At 36.7% G+C, this 22999-nt stretch overlaps 1 protein-coding gene across 4 annotated transcripts in view; it reads left to right on the top strand.

Annotated features, from left to right (window-relative positions):
• Nucleotides 1-22799, top strand: part of neto1l (neuropilin (NRP) and tolloid (TLL)-like 1, like) — a 49877-nt gene extending 27078 nt beyond the window's left edge. Inside the window, exons 5-12 of one of the 4 annotated variants that reach the window (XM_077624826.1) lie at nt 4740-4781; nt 4965-5092; nt 10319-10401; nt 11019-11164; nt 14157-14270; nt 15591-16215; nt 17689-17763; nt 22275-22799. In XM_077624826.1, the coding sequence (XP_077480952.1) occupies nt 4740-4781; nt 4965-5092; nt 10319-10401; nt 11019-11164; nt 14157-14270; nt 15591-16215; nt 17689-17749 (1199 nt within the window). In that variant the 3' untranslated portion in view covers nt 17750-17763; nt 22275-22799. Of the gene's footprint in view, nt 1-4739; nt 4782-4964; nt 5093-10318; nt 10402-11018; nt 11165-14156; nt 14271-15590; nt 16216-17688; nt 17764-20161; nt 20901-22274 lie in introns of those variants that run through there. The other 3 variants (XM_077624827.1, XM_077624828.1, XM_077624829.1) reach the window with 3 other exon arrangements.
• The last annotated feature ends 200 nt before the right edge of the window (nt 22800-22999 follow it).

Below are 22999 nucleotides of genomic sequence, written 5' to 3'. Positions count from 1 at the left end.
ATAGGGCATGTACTATATGTATATACAAATATGTGTACACAGTCCTGGCACCAGCACATACCATGGATTGGTTGGCATTAGTTAATATTTTATTATTATTAGTTGTATTATTCTTTTAGATGCATTTTTTGAAAGTTTTTTTTACTCTTACGGTAAGGCTAAGTATGGGGTAAATACTACTCTCGTAGAATAAAACGTCCAATATCCCTAATACCAACACACTCACACTGGAAAAAGCATTATGTTTTTTCAGGGGGAGCATTTTGAAAAAGTTGCACACTTTGTGCTTTTGAATTACAACACTTGGTGGCTTTGACCCTTTCTTTCCATGTTCTCTAAATTTGTTCAAAGTAGTGGTGTCCCGATCTGATACTCAGAAATGGTACCGGCACCAGAAATGACATTTTTTTTAGTATTGCAGTATCCGATTTGGTCCAGGATTCACGACTTCAACGCCATCGCGCTTTTCGGTTCCTGTAAATTGAACCACTAGGCACTTTTGTGTGAAACTACTACTTCTCTTTTGAAAGTCATGATAGTAGCAGAACTGCACACAGTTCGAAGTTATTCTAAAGATGGAGACTGTAATTGATTTTCTTGTGATTTGGAGTCTTGTCAAGAGTTTGAAGTATGGTGTATTGTTTAGACTGTATTTAACTAAATAATTTAATACATTATGTTGACAGACACCTTTTCAGCCTATTGTTTTCCAGTTTATTGATATTACTATAATTTTGTTTGTTCCTAGTCTCACAAAAAATAATTTTTACTACAGTATAAGGCATGTTTTCCTCTTAATTGTGTATTCTTTTTGCCGGTGGAATGTTTTTCTCAAGTGAGATTGATAGTCCAAAAAATACTGTCATTATTTTCAGATTCTGCCCCACAAATAATGTCTTCATCTTCAGTCGCACATGATGCACAAACCAGAAACACACGCTGCACACGTTTTGTATAAACCATCATTCTGGATATTTCATTGAATCAATAGCTCAAGGTGGAAGTACAGACAGAGGGTGGGATTGATGATAAAATTGAGGCCTCCTGATTAAAATTCACCACGTCTAGTCTAAAAAGTTCATAGGTCGTGCAAGAGACATTTATAAGCACAGTAGCCTCTTAAGAGGCCCCTCTGTTGCTATGTGAGAATTAAAGTGTGCTTCACGTGTATGTATTCCTCTGAGTTGGCTTGGCCTTGTGATGACAAAGGGTTAAATGAAGCCAGCAACCAATCATAAATCTCTGGCGCAAGCAGCACATATGACCTGAAGGCCACTGTTTCATTAACTGTCTGCCGCTTTGCCTTTATCATCTTTCATGCGCATCTTCATTCCTACTGCACATGGCAACATATCTTGTTGGAGGCTATAGGTTTCTGGGAAAAAACAAAAGACGGCCATTAAACTCATTGTGTTTGTGAATTCCCTTGCTGGTCACTTTAATAAGTATAAGTAGATGGTCTGATTGAGCATGTTTCAATTTATACACGCATACTTGTAATAGGATCAGCAGTCAGGCAGTTAATCCCAAGGCAAAAAAACCCATATGAAGCAGACCTGCTAACTCACATGTGTCAAAGTGGCGGCCCGGGGGCCAAATCTGGCCCGCCGCAGCATTTTGTGTGGCCCGGGAAAGTAAATCATGAGTGCCGACTTTCTGTTTTGGGATCAAATCAAAATGAAGAGTATTGATCAAGGGTGTCAGACTCGGGTTGGTTCGCAGGCCGCATTAACGTCAACTCGATTTGATGTGGGCCGGACCATTTTAGATATAATATTTAGATATTTTTCTTATGAATGGATTGAAAGAACTGGATCAAAAGCTCTGAATATTCCGTTTTTTTATAGATCTAAAAAAGTGTTTATTTGAGCTTTTTTTCTTAGTAAGGGAAAATGTCTTTTAATCATTATGTTCCGTATTAAAGTGGAAAACAGAAAATATTTTTATATGTTTTTAGATTTTACAAAATGTTTTTTTAACTAAAAGCACAAAGAAAAAAATGGATTAAAAATTGAAATTATTGATTTAAAAGGGGGAAAATCAGGAAATATAATATGCATCTATAATCTTCAATTTAATTTTATCCTAAAACAGAAAGTCGGCACCCATGATTTACTTTCTCGGGCCGCACAAAATGATGCGGCGGGCGAGATTTGGCCCCCGGGCCACCACTTTGACACAGTGGTATGGATGTATATTAAATTTCCTGATTTTCCCCCTTTTAAATCAATAATTGTAAATTTTTAATCATTTTTTTCTGTGTTTTTAGTTCAAAAATCATTTTATAAAATCTAAAAATATATATAAAAAGCTAAAATAAACATTGTTTTAGATCTATAAAAAACTGAATATTCAGGGCTTTTAATCCAGTTCTTTTAATCCATTTATTTTTAAAAAATCTAAATATTATGTCTAAAATGATCCAGCCCACATGAAATCGAGTTGACGTTAACGCGGCCTGCGAACCACCCCGAGTCTGACACCCCTGTGCTAACCCATCAGCCAAACATGCTACCCAAAAAAATAACCGTTGTTAAATTAATCATATGTATGACATGTTTTAAAAGGTTATGGTTCGTATTACTGTGGTTGTGTACAATTAATTATTTTTTTTAATCTGCCTGGCAGGTAGTAGGACGTTTAGGCACAGAAAGTCAAACTAAGAATTTATTCTAATTGATTTCAGATTTCAACTGGCGAGTTTCACAGTGTGAAAATGTCTTGCTTTTTATACTTACAAACTTGAACTTTGCAAAAAACACTTATATAAGACCTCATATAAGCCAACATTGTGACTCATTTCTCAGGGAGAAAAAGGTGAGCATCCACAGACACAGCCATTTAAGAAAGTTGCTCCTGCCGTGCAATCAATGCTTTCTTCCACAGTGAGCACAGTTGGGGGTTGTAGTGTCTCATGTCTGGAATAACGACATTTAGTAATGCCTTGTGTGAGCATGTGTATGTGTGTGTGTGTGTGTGTGTGTGTGTGTGTGTGTGTGTGTGTGTGTGTGTGTGTGTATTCATCAGATCTCAGACCTAATAGCGTGCATGCTCTGTCACTGGACTGGCATACTGTGACTTTGTTCGGTTTTCTTCTAACCGAGAATGTAATAGTGTGCCAGAATACTACTGTAAAACTTTCACTTTTATTGGATAATAGTTATCAGTGGGATCAGTTGAATTAAAAAGAACCCTAAGATGTAAACTGGTGCACCAGTACCCCGTTTTTTGCCTCGTGAACTACTTTTATAAACAACCCAAATACTTTACTTAATTTGATAGATTGGATATCGTTGAACCACAGCTTTTAGTCCTTTTCTTTTTTAAAGAAAGGGGATGGCCTCTTCGCGTATTGCTTCCTCTTCCACTTAGTTTAATTGCTGTTGCTGCCTGTATTTTTGTAGTTTTTTTCCAAGAAATTTGATTGTTTTATCGGGAAATGGTTAGTACATGTTGTGTCGGAAATTGTTATAACACAAACGCAAGGCTCAATTTTTTTTTTTCGTCCAAACGAGCAGTGAACTGAGTGAATTGAGCATTTAGAACAGCCAGTTACTATTCTATTCTATTGTTTTGATCCAAACACTTTACTGAATACTGCTTTGAACAAAAGCCAAGACATTTTCAGGGGTCAAACCAAACCTAAAAACGTTCCCAATGGTACATGCTCTTTTCTTGACAATACACCCCCCAACCCTTGACAAAGTTTCTATCATTTAATTAGTATCTGAAAATCCCAAATAAGTGAGACTTTTGAACTTTTTGTCCGAAGGTTCAGGGTGCCCAAGGCTCTGGTTATGATTTACTGCCACATTATAAAAAAATGTTGCTTCAAACCTTCTTTGTTAAGGTGACTTTCACAACTTTACCAAATACTTCCTTTATCTCCTGAGGCTGATAAAATGTATGAGTTTGGCGCGCACCCAGTTTTTTGAAACTTCATCGTGTATTAAATGTATCTTCTGAAAATGCCCTTTACATTTTTTCTAGCACTTCACCAAACTTTATTTCTTCTATTAACTACAGATGTAGTATAGAAAGCTCTAAAACTGCAATGAGGAACAGTATTTAATTTGCAGTGTAACATATTCTTGTATAAATGTAACCCTTTCTGAGGTCCAAATGTATTATTTTTATTTTAATAAGATTGATAGAGGTTTTTGATAACAGAGGGAGAACACACTGCCTCTTAAGTTAACAGGTATACAGAGGGTCAGAATAATTCATTCATTTTCTGAACCGCTTTATCCTCATTAGGGTCATGGGGGTGCTGGAGCCTGTCCCAGCTGACTCCGAGCCAGAGGCAGGGGACACCCTGAATAGATGATGATAGATTGACCAATCCTGACAGATGGCTAGCCGATATTTACGTATTTAACTGTGTGTGGCACAGAGTTGACCAACTTTGTGTAGTGTATAGGGCCATTTATTTAATTAAAAATGTCTAAAAAGGTTCATTCTTTTTTCAAACCCTTCTGTGATTATCTCAGTAAAATACAAAATTCAACCTCTCAAATATCAATGAATTATTTATCTATTTTATTGTATTGTCATCTTCCTTTTCTTATGGGAACAAGAGTAAAAAAAAAACACAAAACCAACTGGATGGTATTTTAACTTACGCCCATGTTATATGTTTCAGTCACTTAGCCACTATTCTATCAAATGCGTTGTGTTTCCTAAGATCTTGTTCTGTGATCTTGCATTCCAGTTGAATCACATTTTTTTTTCTTCCTCAGATCCAGACTTTGCAGACATGGGAGTACCACCACCCCTACCCTGTAGGTATTTGCTCTCTCTCACTGCCTTTTAACTAATCCTTGCTCACATATTCATTCAGTACCATACTCTTTTATGATGAATACTCATTTTCATTTTCTTAGAGTATTTACCACAGCCAAGTATTGTACTATTCATTTAAGTTGACCAGAGTGTATTTTCTGTATGTTATTGGTGTGTTTCAGCATGCCAGTACGACATGGTTGGTCCGGAAGGCATCGTTGAGTCTCATCAGATCACCAGAGATGGAAAGGCTGGAGCCAACGAAGCTGTCGACTGCAAATGGTACATCCGAGCGCCGCCACGCTCTAAGGTAAGTTGCCCATCACTCCGTTAGGTACAAGATGGTTGTACCAATTGTTAATTTAAAAGCGTTGGCTGTAATCTACAAAGATAACGAGAATTACTTTTTTTAAACCAACACCTTCATATGAAAAATTAAACTGAGTGCTGAAATAGAAATAACTGTTTATATATGTGCATACATCTATATATAAATATATATATGTATATATATACATGTATATATACATGTATATACATATATATACATGTATATACATATATATACACGTATATACATATATATGTATATATATATATATGTATATATATATATATACATATATACATATATATGTATATATGTATATATATATATATATGTATATATATATATATATATACATATATACATATATATTTATCCTTCATGCGATTTGTCAGGAAAAAAATATTCCTGTCAGGACTGTAAAATTTCTATTTTTATTCATTTCCATTCACCCTACCACCATAGGTACTAAGATGAGGGTCAGGGGGTTGCATCAGGAAATCTCGATATTACATGAGGGCTGTCTGCAGTCCTCAGCAGTATCCCAAAGTGGGTATTCATTGCTGCTGTGGAGCCTTGCATCATTGAGGGTCAGACAATTCAGTTGAAGGGGTACATGTAGGAGCACTTTCTCTATTTTTGTTGTCAGGAAGAACAAATGCTGAGATCAAAAAATGTAAGTGCTGATTCCATTGTAACTCATACTAGGGATGCTCTACCTATGTGACCTAAGGCTCAGGTGAATCGCAACCAAAGTGTCACTTTGGGCATTGTTTTTATTTTCCCCCGTTAATAATATTGTACTGATAAACTACCACAGTGTGCAAGCCAGAAGGAACAGCAACAGGATATAATGACATCCTATACCAGAGGCTGTAATTAACTGCATCGAAGAACTCCAGAGAGAGCAAGGAGGCTCCCAGTGTAAACGGGAGAATAGAAGGGATGAGTAAAATGTATAAAATTTAATGAAGCCTTTTTTTCTCCAAAGAAACACAAAGGGAAATAAAGCCAGGGATTTATTGTAGACTTCCTCCAAAAACTTGCAAACCGCAATTGTCAAATGAAATCAACTACTATTAAAAGCATGCTACCCAGTAGTGTCTTAAAGTAAATTAAATGTACCCCACAGGACTGATTAAATGCAAGTCTTTGTGGCATTTACTTACACCTAAAAAGTAAAGGTGAGTTAACCCACTTGTTATATTTTAACCGTGAAGGCATAATTGTATTTTTACTAGATTGAATTTGGTTGCTTTTGTCATCGTTTATGAAAGGATACTGTGTTATTTAGGGCAAGAGCTCAAGATTATTTGTTGTGTTTGTGAGCAGTATAGAAAAAAATATTGCAGAATATATCCTCTAGATATGTGTTCTTCTCTTTCCCTCCAGCTGATTTGAGCTGACAATGTCATTTTGCTCTTCACATTCTGATGCTTCATAACATTTACATGCATGTCATTGGATCAGAAATATAGATGTTGCTCGAGATCGCAATGAACATCGTGCGCTCACCTTCTCTAGGTGTTTTTAGCAAAAAAAAGTGAATATATTCTTTCACCAGTAAGTGATGGATTCTACTTCATTATTAGCTGCAACGGAATCAATAAGCAGGCAGCCTATTTTCCTGCAGAGACCATTCTCTTCTTTGGGTTTTTGATGCAATCAGAACTTAATTTTTCCTCATCCTTGGTCCGTCCCCTTTGTCCACTGGCATGCTCAAATTTGAAAAATAATAGCTTTATCTTTTTCAACCAACAGCAGTATATACAAAAACAGAAGGAAATCTGTTGGGGTTTTTTTTCTCGCCTCTTTAGTCATTAGGAAATGTTGGAATGTGTTCTGGATATCACAACTGACTCCAAAAGACAAAAGTTGACTACATCCTTAAAAGGTCATCAGTCAGTCTCAGGGCATATCCAAAAAGAAACATTTGCACCGACATTCACATTGTCACCGGTCTCACACCAAAGTCAGACAAACTTACTATTAACACAATCTCTAATGCTGTTAAACACATTCATAATGTTATTGTCAATTTAAAACATTTTGTTTTCATCCAGTCATATGATATAACTCTTTAGGTCTTACTACGCTGCTGAGAAACCAGCATGCTCCAACTCTTGGAGCCATAATATCACAAATTCAAGACAAGCCAACTGACAACATTAATGTGGTATCCTTAAAAATCAATGCTACATCCTTCCCAAAGGGGATAGAACATTTCTGAAGGTCTTCTATCATCCATTCTTACCTTTTAGGACTAATAGCAATTTAATATCTTAGGTATCATGGCGTTCTTTTTGCAATACACATACCATAGACAAGAACATATAATCTATGTATAAATGCAACTTTGCTGGTCCTGTAAAACGAATGATATTTTGAAGAAAATCTGTAACAGCATAAATAATGGTCAGTTTTACTGACACTATCAGAGAGATTCATATAAATGTAGCAAAAAAGTTGATGGTATTGAGTCTCCACAGACTGTGTACATAACCATTAACACCAATAATGCAAGTAGCATTGCTGATAGAGCAATATAGAGTTAATGGGCATTTTTATGCAATGACATTGTTACTTTTTTTTGTTCGTTTCTTTATTTTGTTTTTGCTTGTTGGAAATCCACCATGCTCGTCATTTTACCAAAGCCATGATGATATTGCAGGCTCCATTATCCACCTCCATCTGCAGCTTTCGTCTTTGGGCAGTTAAATTGTCAGACTCCTGTCACACTTGGTGAGCGGGCCTACTCATTAACCGTAATAATGGCAAGTTCAGCGTGCAGCCAAGTGAAACTGTAGATGTCATTGGGTAATCTTGTCTTGATGAACCAGTCACAAAGTCTGATGGAGGACGTGCGTGTCATGAAGTTCACGTTCTGAATAGCATTTGTACAGATTCCCCTGAATTATTAGAAGCACTATTTTTACCTTGGTTGGTTAGTGTATTAGAGTTTATGGCATATTTTTTACACATTGGCGGTTGTCTGTGCACCACTATTGCTATTCATGTTCATTGTTTGTTGTTGTTGAGTTGCTGTGGACAGTTTTAGGTTAATGAGGTAATAGCGTTGTCTGTCTCACACCTAATAGTGCCTTGACTCTAATGGACACCTACCTAAATTGTTTGTGGGGTCCATCATCATCAACTTCAATGAATTAATAGATCACCTTAAATGGCACATCTCTCGTTACTGGCTCAGAAAAAAAGGTCAGGGCAATTACCTTTACAATTACATCAAATCCAATAATGTGTTACACCAGTGCGGATCTTTCAGGGCCATCTACGCCTTCAGAGAAGTACAAAATAAATTCTGGACCATTAGAACAAAGTGCATAAAATGATAAATACTGCTGTTTGAAGACTCCTTGACCGGACGTTTCGTTGAAAGACGTTTGGTCCCCGGACGTTTGGTCGACCGGACGTTTGGTCGACTGGACGTTTGGTCGAACGGACGTTTGGTCGCCGGGTTCGCTTGCTGTCAAATTATGAGAGTTTACTGTTGATATTTTGATATTAGATATTTAGATATTAAACTCTCTCTCTCTCAATCTCTCTCTCTCTCTCATGATCATAATTTTGAGAGCTGGTTTCAACAGTAACAACCCAGCGACCAAACATCCGTTCTACCAAATGTCCGGTCGACCAAACGTCCGGTTGACCAAACGTCCGGTCGACCAAACGTCCGGTCGACCAAACGTCCGAGTACCGAACACGCTATATCCAGTGTGTGAAAGTGGCGGCCCGTGGGCCAAATCTGGCCCACCGCATCATTTTGTGTGGCCCGAGAAAGTACATGATGAGTGCCAACGTTCTGTTTTATGATGAAATTCAAATGATGTGTAGGGAATATTTCTTTTGTTTCCTCATTTTAAATCAATAATTCCAAACAATTAGTACTAATTTGAGTGTCCAAAAATGATGTATCGATCAGCACGAACAAGCTGTCAATTTTTTAATCGATTAATTTTGGGAGCCTAGTTGGAAGACATAACGGCCCTCCGGATGTTATCGAAACTACCACGTGGCCCGCGACAAAAAATGAGTTTGACACACCTGCTCTATATAGTCCCTTAATTTGAGTGTGAGGGTGAATGGTTGTCCATATCCTTGTACCCTACGATTGGCTGGCCATCAATTCATGGTGTCGCCCGCCTGGTGCCCATAGTTAGCTGGGATAGGCTCCCGCACCCCCCACGACGCTTGTGAGGATAAGCGTTTCGAAAAATGAATGAAAGTACATCACATCTAGTCTCTTGTCTGATCTACTCATGTTTAATTGACGTTCACATCAACAATTAAAGGGTTACTAACCTGAAACCATATTATCCAATCGGTTAGAAACCCCCCCAAAAAAGTGAAGTCCAAGTTATGTGTGTTGGTTTGGAGAGTGACGTCAGAGTTTAGTTTTAGGTAGGGAGAACCCACCCCCAAAAAAGCTTTCAGGCCTTCCTAAAGTCCTCAATGATAAAGCTGAGTGATGAGGGAGGGCAAAAGAGAGAGCTAAAGGGATAACTTGCATGCCTGCCAAAGATTCACACTTTACGACAGGGTGTTTAAGCCTGTTGTTAGTCAACCAAAATTACATTTTAATTAAAAAAAAAACACAAACCCACCTGGCTACTCGGTGCGACTCATTACACACATTCTTTTTGGCCACGCTGAGAGAAATGATCAGTGTAAAATCCCCGTTCTACAGCAAAACATGAGTTTTGGTTTCCAGCCCAAAATGTGGCAATTTGAGACCAGAGGATGACGTAATTGTTTCTTAACTGTGGGCCTGTGAAGCCTGTTGGGACATTTGTTGTGATTAAGGGCTAAAAAAAAAAATGTGAATGACTTAACTTTAGGCAAGAAGATGAATGCAAACCCGCCTGGAGGCTAGACACCACCCATTTTGTTTTCGAGCAATTTTGGATGAAGGTAGACCTCCGGGACTTGCATAAGGAGTCTTGGTGTGACATCACAAAGTGCCGAATTTCAAAACCTACTTTCTGAAAAACGATTTAAACTGGCCAACCTGGTTATCTTCACATAAAAAGGGGAACACTTGCATTTTCTATACTAACTTATATACTTGTGTAAATCCTATGTTTCATCTTAAATACTTAATATTTTACCAGTGTCTTACCAAAATATTAATTTATTTCACAAAAGGAGGATTTTTCATTGTATGTTTCCGCCTTACCTGTCTGTTTCTAGATTTATTTGCGTTTTCTTGACTATGAGATGGCCAACTCCAATGAATGCAAGCGCAACTTTGTGGCAGTGTATGATGGCGGCAGGTAGGTCTATTTATAATATCATTTTAATATGTCTACATAGGGGCTTTGTAGCATAATGTGTGCCTAATTGTACTATTACATTAACATAAATGCTCAGTGTGTGTGCACTTCATTAAGAGGGAGAATGTAATATTCTTTGATGTTCTTATGTTTTACTTTAATCCACTAATAGATCATACTTTTATTGTATAAAGACCTTCAAAAATTGCAGCACCCACCTTGACTTGTCACAGATCTGGTGATTTATTACAGAATGTACCTTTTTATTTATTTATACAAACACAATTGTTGTAAATTATTTCACTCAAATTAATATAGAAATAATGACAAACATAAAATCTTGAATTTTGAACAGTATTATTATGTGGATAATAATGAAAACATGCAATTGCTTTGTTTTGTTTTTCAATCAGTAAAGCTCCAAAAACAATACAGTTAATGATTGATTTAAAAAAAAGAAATACGTGTGCGACCTTTGTGAGGATAAACAACAATGGAAAAAGGAAATAATTATGGTGTCTTCCTTCAGGGCTTTGTTTTGTCATTGTAAATATTCACTGCGAAATTATGCCAAACTTTTTTTAACCAAATTCTCAACTTTTCATTTCCTTCTTTAGTTCAGTAGAAGATCTGAAGAGCAAGTTCTGCTCGACTGTGGCCAATGACCTCATGTTGGTGTCAACCCTAGGGGTCATCCGGATGTGGGCGGATGAGGCCAGTCGGAAAAGTCGCTTCCGCATTCTTTTCACGACCTACCAAGAACGTAAGATTCTACGACATGACATGATCCACTTATTATTTCATATTCATCCTCGAAGTCAACGTTTTGAGCCTCTTTGAGTCGTGAATGTATAAAATGAATGTAGTTACTGTTATTCCGGGCATCAGACACCAAATTTTCTATTTGAATCTTAATTCTTCCACATGAAATATCAAAAACTCTGAAGTAGCACTTTAAACTTAACCGTTCATACATTGTCATAAAAATAATATGTTCAACAATATCATACCTGTCAACTTATACGTTTTCCCAAATATTATACGTTTTTTTATCATTTCAAATTGTGTACGGCGTATAAAAACTTTTGTATGGGATTTTTTAAGTATGTTTTTTTCTAAAACCGATATTGTTTTGCCCACGTGTCAAAGTGGCGGCCCGGGGGCCAAATCTGGCCCGCCGCATCATTTTGTGTGGCCCGGGAAAGTAAATCATGAGTGCCGACTTTCTGTTTTAGGATCAAATTAAAATGGTTATAGATGTACATTACATATCCTGATTTTCCCCCTTTTAAATCAATAATTGTACTTTTTTAATCATTTTTTCTGTGTTTTAAGTTCAAAAATCATTTTGTAAAATCTAAAAATATATTTTAAAAAGCTCAAATAAACACTTTTTTAGATCTACAAAAAACTGAATATTCAGGGATTTTAATCCAGTTATTTTAATCAATTTATAATTAAAAAAAATCTAAATATTATATCTAAAATGGTCCGGCCCATGTGAAATCAAGTTCATGATAAAGCGGCCCGCGAACCAACCCGAGTCTGACTCCCCTGGTTTTTCCCATTTGTCCGTCTCGGCCACTGGTAGCAGAGGAAAACGTTATCGTCGACTGCTAATATTGTCATGGTTTAAGCATGATATGGTCACTTGCATTACCCTTTGAGACGTCCACCTTTTCACTATATAAATATATTAATTCCATTATACAGGACTTTGAATCAAATTCATTAAAACACACACTTCGTCATAATGATGACCACATAGTAAATCAAACAGTGTTAGTTCATTCATTCATTCATTTTCCAAACCGCTTATCCTTACAAGGGTCGCAAGGGGTGCTGGAGCCTATCCCAGCCGAGTTTTAATTTAATCTAAAAATAAAAAATCCAGTTTAAACATCCAGTTTAAAAAATATCCCTCAGAGAAAAGTGCATTTTTCGGAAAACCTGCATCATTTGAAATAAAATATGTTTTGTCCATTATAGTTATATTTATAAAAAAAATGTCTTTAACAATAAAGTCTATTAGGAATATTTAAAATTGCACATGTACTTAAATTCCGTGTATGCTGCTGCATGAATTTTAAATATGCACACTTGTAATGGCCTCATTAGAAAATGTTCATTTGGATCATTTAGGTTGTGAGACCTTTTAAACTATGATGCACTGTTGCCGTGGCAACGCCTCAGCCTAAAGAAGGCAGTCTTCAGAACAGCATCGCCAACTACTGAGTGGCCATGTAGTATATCTTCTCAAACAAGTGACTGAAGCTTGTATTGAATAGTGTTGTTATGTTGGTAATATGCAATGGGTGGTGGGATTTGTCTAGCTTTCTCACAGGCTCATGTGTTATATGACAAGGTTTTAACTGTGAATGTATTTCATATCCCTATGAATACTGAATAATTCATTCATTTATCTTCCATTCTGCTTATTGTCGTGAGGGTTAGTGAGAAAATGACCATATCGAGAAAATGTAAAGGAAAGTGACAATTTCTCTCCTTGCTTATATTTATATAACTTGTGTCATATAAATGAGGCTTAAACATTATTGCTTGGTGGCAAATAAAATATAACCTAAATGATTATTAGAGGAACTGTCCCAAAATTTAAAGCCTTTTTTATTTTGACTAAGGCATTGTCTACATATAGGACTTTTTCAAAAATAAGACTATTTCTGTCATTTTGCCAGAGTTTTGTGGATTAAAACCCAAAGGTTTGAAAAAGCAACCAAAGGGAATCTACCAGGGTTGCTCGTTTTTAAAAGCTACTGCTCCACATTAAGAGTTTGGAGTGGCCTAGTAAACTATAAAAAAATAAAAATCAATATTATGCCCTTCTTTGTTCTTTTCACAAGGTCTTTTGCAGACACTCAAATTATTTTCAGCCACTAATTTGGTGTGCTATTGTCTGCTGAAATACTCCCTGGTCTCACCTGCATCTGGCTTTATGAAGTGAGGCTTCACTGGTATAAAGAAGAGGGACTGGGCCCCCTCTGCTGGTTATTAACAGTTAGCTATGACATGTGACACATGACAGATACACTAGCCATTTGTTAACTCCAAAAAATAAAACATAAACTGAAGTGTTAAACTATTACAGTGTATTAAGTGATGATATTTCAAGCATTGGTTCAAAGTCCCGAGTTTAAAAAATAAAAAGACCATTGAGAACTGGTGAGACAAATAAAGAGGGTCACCTTGGCTGCATAATATGCATCTTGATGATGATGACATCTCCTGTACCATTAGCACATTGATTTTATGAACACGTCCATTTGATGGGTTACTGCTAACTTGCACTGACTTATGGTTGTTACGAGGCCGTGCTGAAGGAGAGAGACAAGGATGAGGTGTTTGCTGAGGACAAAAAGGTTGTGGCAATGAGCAATGACCACCAAACTAACATTTGGAAGATGACAAAGGGCTAAATTTGAGTTATGTGTCTCAAGGACGAATACCAAACACAATCACGTCAAACTGATTTTGAAGATGAGAGTGAGGAGACCAAACAAACGACAGATTGATTTTGGGAGAACAGACTTATTAATTCCAAATGACTTCCCTTCAACTGATTTGCACATTTTTAAGCAGCTTACAGATTTGGCCCTGTTAAGTCTGAAGTGAAATATTTTATGATTGTGTGGCCAAGCGGATGACATTGCTTCATTTGAGGTTTTTAAACCTCTTTAAATTTCAATGCAGTGAATGTGTTTAAGTGTTCTGCAATTGTAATCCATCTCTTTTTACAGCTCCATGTGATCCAGATGCCTTCTTCTGTCACAGTAACATGTGCATAAACAACACGCTGGTGTGCAACGGCCAGCAGAATTGTGTTTACCCCTGGGATGAGAATCAGTGTAAAGGTGAGATGTGTAAATGCAACATTTTTGAATTTTACATTCTCGGTAGTAAATCACCGTGTTGTATTTGTATTAATCTTTTCAAGAGGTGCGCACAACTATTTTTAGGACAAAAAGTCATACCGCCCAAAACATTTGCTCATTTGCTCACCCAACTCTTGATCTCACGACTAAATCTGTTAGTCTTTCTCTTCAATATCACTTCTAAACAACTCTCCAAACTCTGGAAGTAGAGTAGAGTAGAGTACACCTGAAATTGTTACGTAAGTGACATCTGAGCATAAGACGCAGACCCAGCTAAACTATGAAAAAATGGGACTTAAGAGTCAGAAATATAAGGTAAATATTTTAATTTACATTTACAAATGTTTCTCAAATTGTAATGTAATCAAAACGGGTTAAAGGCCCACCACATAAGATTTTTTTTTGTAAAACATGCACACTAAAGTAATTTATCATATTTTCACGACTATAAGGCGCACATAAAAGTCTTAATTTTTCTCCAAAATAGACAAGGCGCCTTATAATCCAGTGCGCTTTAAATATGGACCAATACTAAAAATGTTATCACGATAAAATAAAATAAATCAGTCGATAGGGTACACGATCCTCTACTGCTCTCACAACTACGGCAAGCGGCCCCCGACTCTACTATTTTTCCCGTAGAAAAAGTATGTAAATTGGATTGGATTGGATTGGATAACTTTATTCATCCCGTATTCGGGAAATTTCGTTGTCACAGTAGCAAGAGGGTGGGGATGCAGGAATAGGAAAGGCATGTTAGACATAAATAGATAGGTAATAAGTAAGTTAATAAATAAATACATGAATAAATATATAAATAAATAAGCGTGTTGCTTAATACATACACATAAATGTACATGCATGCATACGGTGGGTCTTAACACTCAGCCATTTGACCGGATGGCTTTTTTCACGGCTCGCCGTCACTTTTGATTTGCGACCAAGTCACGAAAATGAAATGATGACGTGAGTACATTGTAAAATGGCTAAATAAAGTACACCCGAACTCAGTTTTGCTTCCGTTGCCTTTTTAAAAACGTGTTTTTAGCATGTGGGTGTAGCGTGCATGTTTAAGATGGTGTATGTTTTGCCATGCGTGGCTGCGTCTATAAAAACGGTGCGTCCTTTGTGTGTTTAAAATACAGAAATAGCACTCGTTACTGACACCGGCTAAAAATACGATGCGCGGTATAGTCGTGAAAATACGGTACTCACAAATTCAGTTATTCACTATGAAATTGTTAGAACTAAATATAAAAAGCAAATCACTCTTATAACCATCTCCCTCCTTGCACACAGAGAAGACGAACGCCAACATCCTGGACAACCTGAACAACACAAACGGGACCATCATTGGCGTAACCTGCTGCATCGTTTTTCTCCTCCTCATCATTTCCGTCATTGTCCAAATTAAGCAGCCTCGCAAAAAATACATCCTGCGGCGCGAGGACTTCGACCCTACCATGTTTCAAGAGGTCTTCGAGCCGCCTCATTACGAGCTGTGCACTTTACGCAGCGCCGCCACCACCGCTGCCTCAGCAGACCTAGTAGACCTTGCAGAGGACTTTGAGAACTACCACGCTCTCCGTCGTGCCTCCTCGCGCTGCATCCACGACCACCACTGTGGCTCGTCCTCCAACCCGGGCTCGGCCCACATATCCCAGCTGTCCCTCAGCGGAAGGGGGAGCCGCGGCAACCTGAGCTCACGGGATGCGGCTGCGGCCAGCCTGCTCGCGGACCTCCCGCAGCCTCCCATGTCTGTGAGGCCCCTGCTGCCAAGCGGGGGGAACCGGAGAAGCATCTTGGTCATGAAGCACAGCTACTCACAAGAGGGAGCAGACAACGGATGTGACCTGGATGACGACCTGGATGAAGTTCCAACCACCAGCCACCGACTTTCGCGCCACGAAAAGGCAGTACAGCGGTCAGTATCTATAGATTTTTGATGAAGGAAAAGCACCAGCTCTAATTTTACTGTGGGATATTCCTGTTTTATTTTGTATTATCTTCTTTTTTTTCTTCAGTTTCTCCTCAAATCTTCTTAAAAATGTTTTGTTGTCTTTATTTGAACCCCTTTATAACGTTTATTATTATTATTTTCGTGATAGCTGGTTTGACTTGAAGGAATGAATATTTGTCTTAGTAATATAGTAACCTTGTGTTGTACATTAAGGACCAGCCTTGGTTTGAGACCACATTTTGACACACATTTTGACAATTCAGGTGAAAAACAAAATAATGTAATATAAACTAGTCTTGTACACTGAAGACCAGTCTTCAAATCAATCAAAATCAAAAGCCTTTATTGTCATCATACACAGCTGCGTATAACGAAATTGGTGGTCTTGGTTCGAGACCACATTTTGACACCAATTTTGACAATTCAGGTGAAACCCAAAATAATGTAATTTAAACTAGTGTTGTACACTGAAAACCAGTCTTGGTTCGAGACCACATTTTGACACCCATTTTCAGATTAAACCCAAAATAATATAATATAAACTAGTGCTGTACACTGAAAACCAGTCTTGGTTCGAGACCACATTTTGATACCCAAGACAGGTTTCAGTCTGTCCTGGCGTTGCTATTAAATCCCAAAGTCTTTAACTCAAATTGAACACAGAGGTTTTTGGTTTTGGGCAGGTTTTGTCTTGGACCCTATCTAATATTTTCAATGCGCACATTAAGTTGTGCAAAACGTGTTGAAACACAGCATACAAGTATTTTATTCATCAATTGACCAACGCAGTTCCTACTGTAGTCTATAATTTAATTTTAATTTAGATCTCCCCATTGTTCACAGTATCAATTATAATTGACATAACCTACAGTAGCTGCCTAAGAAGAAACATGGCATCTAAAATATCACAGGAATACTCTATGACTGCACACCAAAAAATGAAAAAAAAAAAGATCCATTCATGTCTCAATCCTTCAAATTCACTTAAAATTGAATAGCCCTTAAATTGCGAGTAGCTACACCTGGCAATATATCCTTCAGTAATGACACATTTTCTCGATTTTCAGTCTATCTATTTGTATCCAAGATTCCCCAAGCATTTATTTGGCTAAACAGGCAAAATGTGTCAATAGTAAGATTTACTATAATCAGGCACAAATCATTTTATCCCTCAATCATTTTAAAATATTACATTGACTGTTAACAGAGTCAATGCCTAATGTTAAAATACAAATTGGGGATTTTTTTCTCGTAAATTATCAAGTAAATCCTTATGCTTTGTTTTTTTTTATCCTCGCATGCACTTTCCCTCACCACTTCTGACTCCATGTTATTACTACACAACTTTGCATGAAAAATTTGAACACACCAGAACATGTTGCAGTTTGACGTTTCTATGCAATAGGGGTAATAAAATACTAAGTCGTCACATTTCAGGTTCTGCCTCATTGGCTCTTTGAGCAAACATGAATCAGAGTACAACACAACTAGGGTCTAAGAGACAATCTCAAGGTAAGCCCCCGTAATTTCACACTTCTTATACAGAATATAGTTTTGCTGTTGTCATTTGCACAGTTTGCTTGATGTATGTGATTTTCCTCTTATGTTAATGTGCATGGTCTAAATTACATTTTATCTTCAGAATGTTTTCTTGCTTGTAATTGTCTTGCCAATTTGGCTTCGTTGTTTGAATAAGGGATGCTTACGATTGCAGCATGATTTTATAGGTTTTGTTTTGGGTGTTCTTTTTGTGTCTGTTTCGTTTCGTACCCGATATTCAAACCCCCTGTGGACAAACTCAGTGGATGTTTCATGTGCATGGATGTTTGCAAGGACTTCTTCACTTAAACTCTATTTCAGTTTGTTACTGGTTTATTTAATAATCCTTTCCATCATCTAAAAGCAAAAATTTGAACAAGTAAAACGTGAGAACATATGGCGTTTTTTTTTTTTTTTAATTAAACAATGTTCCAGTGAGACCAAAATGTTATTGCATGCATTGCCAATTTATCAAGTTAAGCCCAAAATTATATTTTTTAACAATATTTTAAAATGAACTTAAACACATTAGTGTATTTTTGCTTGAAATGACACAAGAATTTGGAAAAAGACTTTCCGTGTCAATGTGAATTATACCCTTGTCATTATTATTACTATTTTTACAAACTAGATTTCTATTTTTTGTCACTAGATGTAGAAATTATTCATTTATTCATCTTCCGTGCCACCCATACTCGTAAGGGTTGCCGGGGTTGCTGGAGCCTATCCCAGCCGAGTTCGGGCGAAAGGCTGACACCCTAGACAGGTCGCCATTCAGTCGTAGATGCCCTACAGAGAGACAGACGACCATTCACACTCACAATCATACCGGCACCGGTAGGAATCGAGCCAGGGCCTGCCCGCACCGAAATCAGGCTAGTGAACCATTACACCACTGGTGTCAAAGTGGTGGCACGGGGGCCAAATCTGGCCCGCCGCATCATTTTGTGTGGCCCGGGAAAGTAAATCATGAGTGCCGACTTTCTGTTTTAGGATCAAATTAAAATTAAGAGTATAAATGTATATTAAATTTCCTGATTTTCCCCCTTTTAAATCAATAATTGAAAATTTTCAATCCTTTTTTTTCTTTGTGTTTTTAGTTCAAAAATCATTTTGTAAAATCTAAAAATATATAAAAAATATTTTCTGTTTTCACTTTAATATGGAACATGATTAAAAGAGATTTTTACCTTACTAAGAAAAAAAGCTCAAATAAACACTTTTTAGATCTTAAAAAAAACGGAATATTCAGGGCTTTTGATCCAGTTCTTTCAATCCACTTATAAGAAAAATATCTAAATATTATATCTAAAATGGTCCGGCCCACATGAAACCAAGTTGACGTTAATGCGGCCCGCGAACCAACCCGTGTCTGCATTACACCATCAGGTGGCCACACTTTGAAATTGGTTAATGGTAAAAGTTTGATTCATTTGTTCATTCATTTTCTGAACCACTTCACAAGGAGCACGGGGGGTGCTGGAGCCTATCTCAGCTGGCACGAGACGGGGGACAGCCAATGGCATAATGGAAAATTAATTATATAAAAATAATGAATTCCTAAAGATTTCTGCCAAATGCATTGCTCTTTAAAACAACAGATCTGTATTTATTAAATGTACTTCTATGGATAGTTTAATGCTTCTGTAGCATTTCTCAATATTAACACCAGATACTCAAAGCTAGCAATTGTCCCTTGACATGTTGAGAATTATTGTTACATGAAAAATGTCAAGAATGTGAGTGATTTTCACAATTTAAAAACACCATAAAAATGGCAAAACTTACAATAAGGTATTTAACACAAGTGTCTTTTGCCATATTTTTGTGTCATTTCTAGGCAGAAAAAAAATGTTGGCCTTAACTTCATACAAATGTGCACGTAAGTCACACGTAATTTTGCATGTGTTCTGTTATGTCAGGAATTATAACCATTTTATGTATTAACTTTTATGTCATTGGGCCAAATGGATTTTACACTGGCTTAAAACTTTACAAGTACACAAGCACAATCTAGTGAGAACTAATACAAAAGTTGTATTAAGTATTATACCTTTACGAAATAACAGATTAATTTAGTTTCATCTTTTTTAACAGGTACATCATGTTCATTTTGATTATATAACGCTTTGGTTAAATGATGCTCTGAAATCAAAATTGTAGGAAAATCGGGGGGGGACCATAAATACTCCTGTTTCTTTTTTCTTAGATTGTGCATGTGTGCCTACTGTCTACTTTCAAAGAGTCCAATGTTGTTTATACGCAGCCTTGATGTGAGCTTGCTTTGTCTTTGAGCATGAAAAGGTTGTTTTTGTGTGTACGTCTGCGTGTACGTGCTTATGTTCTACATTGTGTTGCATTGTCTCCATAGTGTAGACTTCTTGTCAGTAGTGAAGTCCCGGATGAGTGTGAGCAGGCATCACTGACTTGTGACAAAGCGGACCGGACATTTACACCAGCACGATGCTGACGCTGAAGAGACACTTTGATGCAAATATATCCAAATGATTTGATCATGTGCAAAGATGAGCACAAAGGACTACATGGTTTTTTTTCTCAATTTTTGGAGAGATTTATGTCCAGCTCACTTATGTTTCTGTCTCCATAGAAAACAATTGGCAACTATGTTTTATGACTAAATTTAGGATGTTTCTTCAACTGTCAGTAAGGACAAATTCAGCATGCATTATCCAAATAGGTAGATTTATAGATTTATTAATACAATTTATAATATTGAAAACACTTTGAGGTTAGGCAGCACTTTAGCATGCTTCTTTAATATAAATTGAAATAGAATTAGAACATGAAAATATTAAAGAACACACTAATCCAACCCACAAACGTTTTAAGAAATAAAATTCACTGCATGCTGTAATTTATTTAATGTTATTCATTTTCTTTGACAGACTTTTCTTCTACGTTTACGAGTGTTCTCCCATGAATCACCCGAGGAAACTAATGTCTTTGTATTAAACCAGACTTTTCTATTCAGACAAAGTGGCAATGTTTTCCACATTATTCAAACAATCCTTCAGGGATGGTTTTATTGATGATTTGTAACTATAATTATATTAAATAACAATAAATCACCTTTTTCTTGTTTTGTTTAACTTTATGGTAAATACAGACCGTAATCATGCATGACTCACAGACCTCATTATTACTTTTAAGTATCTGTTTCTTCTTTGCTTTATGGAGTATTCAGTCGGTCCAAAATGAAAATTGCTGTTTTTTTTTTTTTTTTTAATCCGCCAGACAATTGATTTTGACTTTTTGGGGGGGATTATCAAAGTAAAACATCCATTAGAAGGGATCATCAAAAAAAATATTGGTTTTGCTGTTCTAAACCGGCATTATAAATAGTGACTTACATACATACAAGAGGAAAATTTACATAGTAGTACTGTAAAAAGATTCAAATATGAGACTTTCTGGTACATGTACTTCAACAGTATGTGTATAAAACTGATCTATGGAATTTTTAAAGTAAAACTTACTGAATTGGATTCCATGTACCCACACTTAATCTCTATTTCCTTAAAAAGTGGCCTTCACTACTGTGGTTTTCACCTTTTACCTGAATTCAACTTCAGCACAGATGTGACCCCAATAAGGGCAAGCGATATAGAAAATGAAATAACAGATGATGGCTTCCTCTAGAATTGAGACTATGCCCCAGTTTTCTTTAGATGACTCCATTTAAGCAGACCCTTACTTGTATCCTTGCTATTGCAATATTATTAATAACTGATATCAAGATGGAAGTAGAATACACAAGATCTTAAGACCATCGGAAATGCTAATATATACACAGTTCAAGTAATTGATTAGTATTTTAAATAGAGCCATTATTTAAGTGATTGAATAGAATTATCCTTATTATTTTGTGATGAGACAACAAAATTGGGAAGACTATTGGATGCAAATTGGCTTCTTAGAAAATGTCAATGTCATTATAACATCGATTTTCCTTGTTTAGTTCATTAGTATCCATGGCTAATAGAATAGAAAAGCCAAATAATGTTCTCTGTGTCTCTCCACACATTTGCTTGGTACTCGGACGTTTGGTCGCCGGACGTTTGGTCGCCCGGACGTTTGGTCGCCCGGACGTTTGGTCGCCCGGACGTTTGGTCGCCGGACGTTTGACAACATGACAGAGAGTTTACTGTTGAAACCAGGTCTCAAAATTTTATTCATGAGAGAGAGTTTAATATCTAAATATCTACTGTTGAAACCAGCTCTCAAAATTATATTCACCCGGGTGACCAAACGTCCGGGCGACCAAACGGCCGGCGACCAAACGTCCGGTCACGGATTTGCTTCATCTACTAGTAAACAGTTGGAAGTATATTTGTTAAAATGAGTGTACATGTGGACCAATTCAGCAAAAGCAGGCTGGGTAGCAGATTTAGCTAAACAGCATAAAACATGTGGTTCATGGAAAAAAATGGATTCTGAGTAATGATGTTTTTATTTCTCTACAGATACATCAGACAGATGCATCATTCTTCTGCATCTTGCCAAGTTTGACAGCATTTGGAGGTCTCTCTCCTTTGTGAATCTTCTGTGAAATAAGACTGAGTAGTGTAGCAGTGTTATAATGGGGGAGTGATGTCTGTGATGTATGCAACAAGTGATTTATTTGGTTCAGAACACTACCTGTGGACCACATCTGGCAAGGTTGAACTAGCCATGGAACATTGAAAAAATGACTGGAACCAGAGAATACCTTTAATGTAAAGTTATTCATCAAGGGAAAAAAAATACAAGAATCAGGTTTTTTAAAATCATTTTCATGCTTCAATTTATACATAAGGGGGGTGTTGTGTATTGTCTTAAACATGTCTTGATAATAATATCTAGCATATGTCTGGGCATTTTAATTCTTTAGTATATTCTTAATTATTGATTGCATTGTCTTTTTATTTGAAGAGATCCATTTGCATATTGATTTGATAATATGAATAAAATGCTGGACAGAATATTTCAATAAACAAATGTTTACTGATGTCTTGTGATGGTCAACGTGCTATGTGACCCACTAATTTAGTATAGTTGGGGATTACTTTACAATAAAATGAATAAATACTAATTTTTAAAAAACAATATGTATAAATAGATTACACAATGTTAATGTCACATTCGCATGAAATAGTTTCATACCGACTTCTACACATGGTACATTAACATTCTCATCTCATTTTCTGAA

The sequence above is a fragment of the Stigmatopora argus genome, chromosome 17, assembly GCF_051989625.1.
Source record: "Stigmatopora argus isolate UIUO_Sarg chromosome 17, RoL_Sarg_1.0, whole genome shotgun sequence".
Taxonomy (NCBI): domain Eukaryota; kingdom Metazoa; phylum Chordata; class Actinopteri; order Syngnathiformes; family Syngnathidae; genus Stigmatopora; species Stigmatopora argus.
Note: the sequence above shows the minus strand (reverse complement) of the source record. Positions and strands in the feature narration are given on the sequence as shown.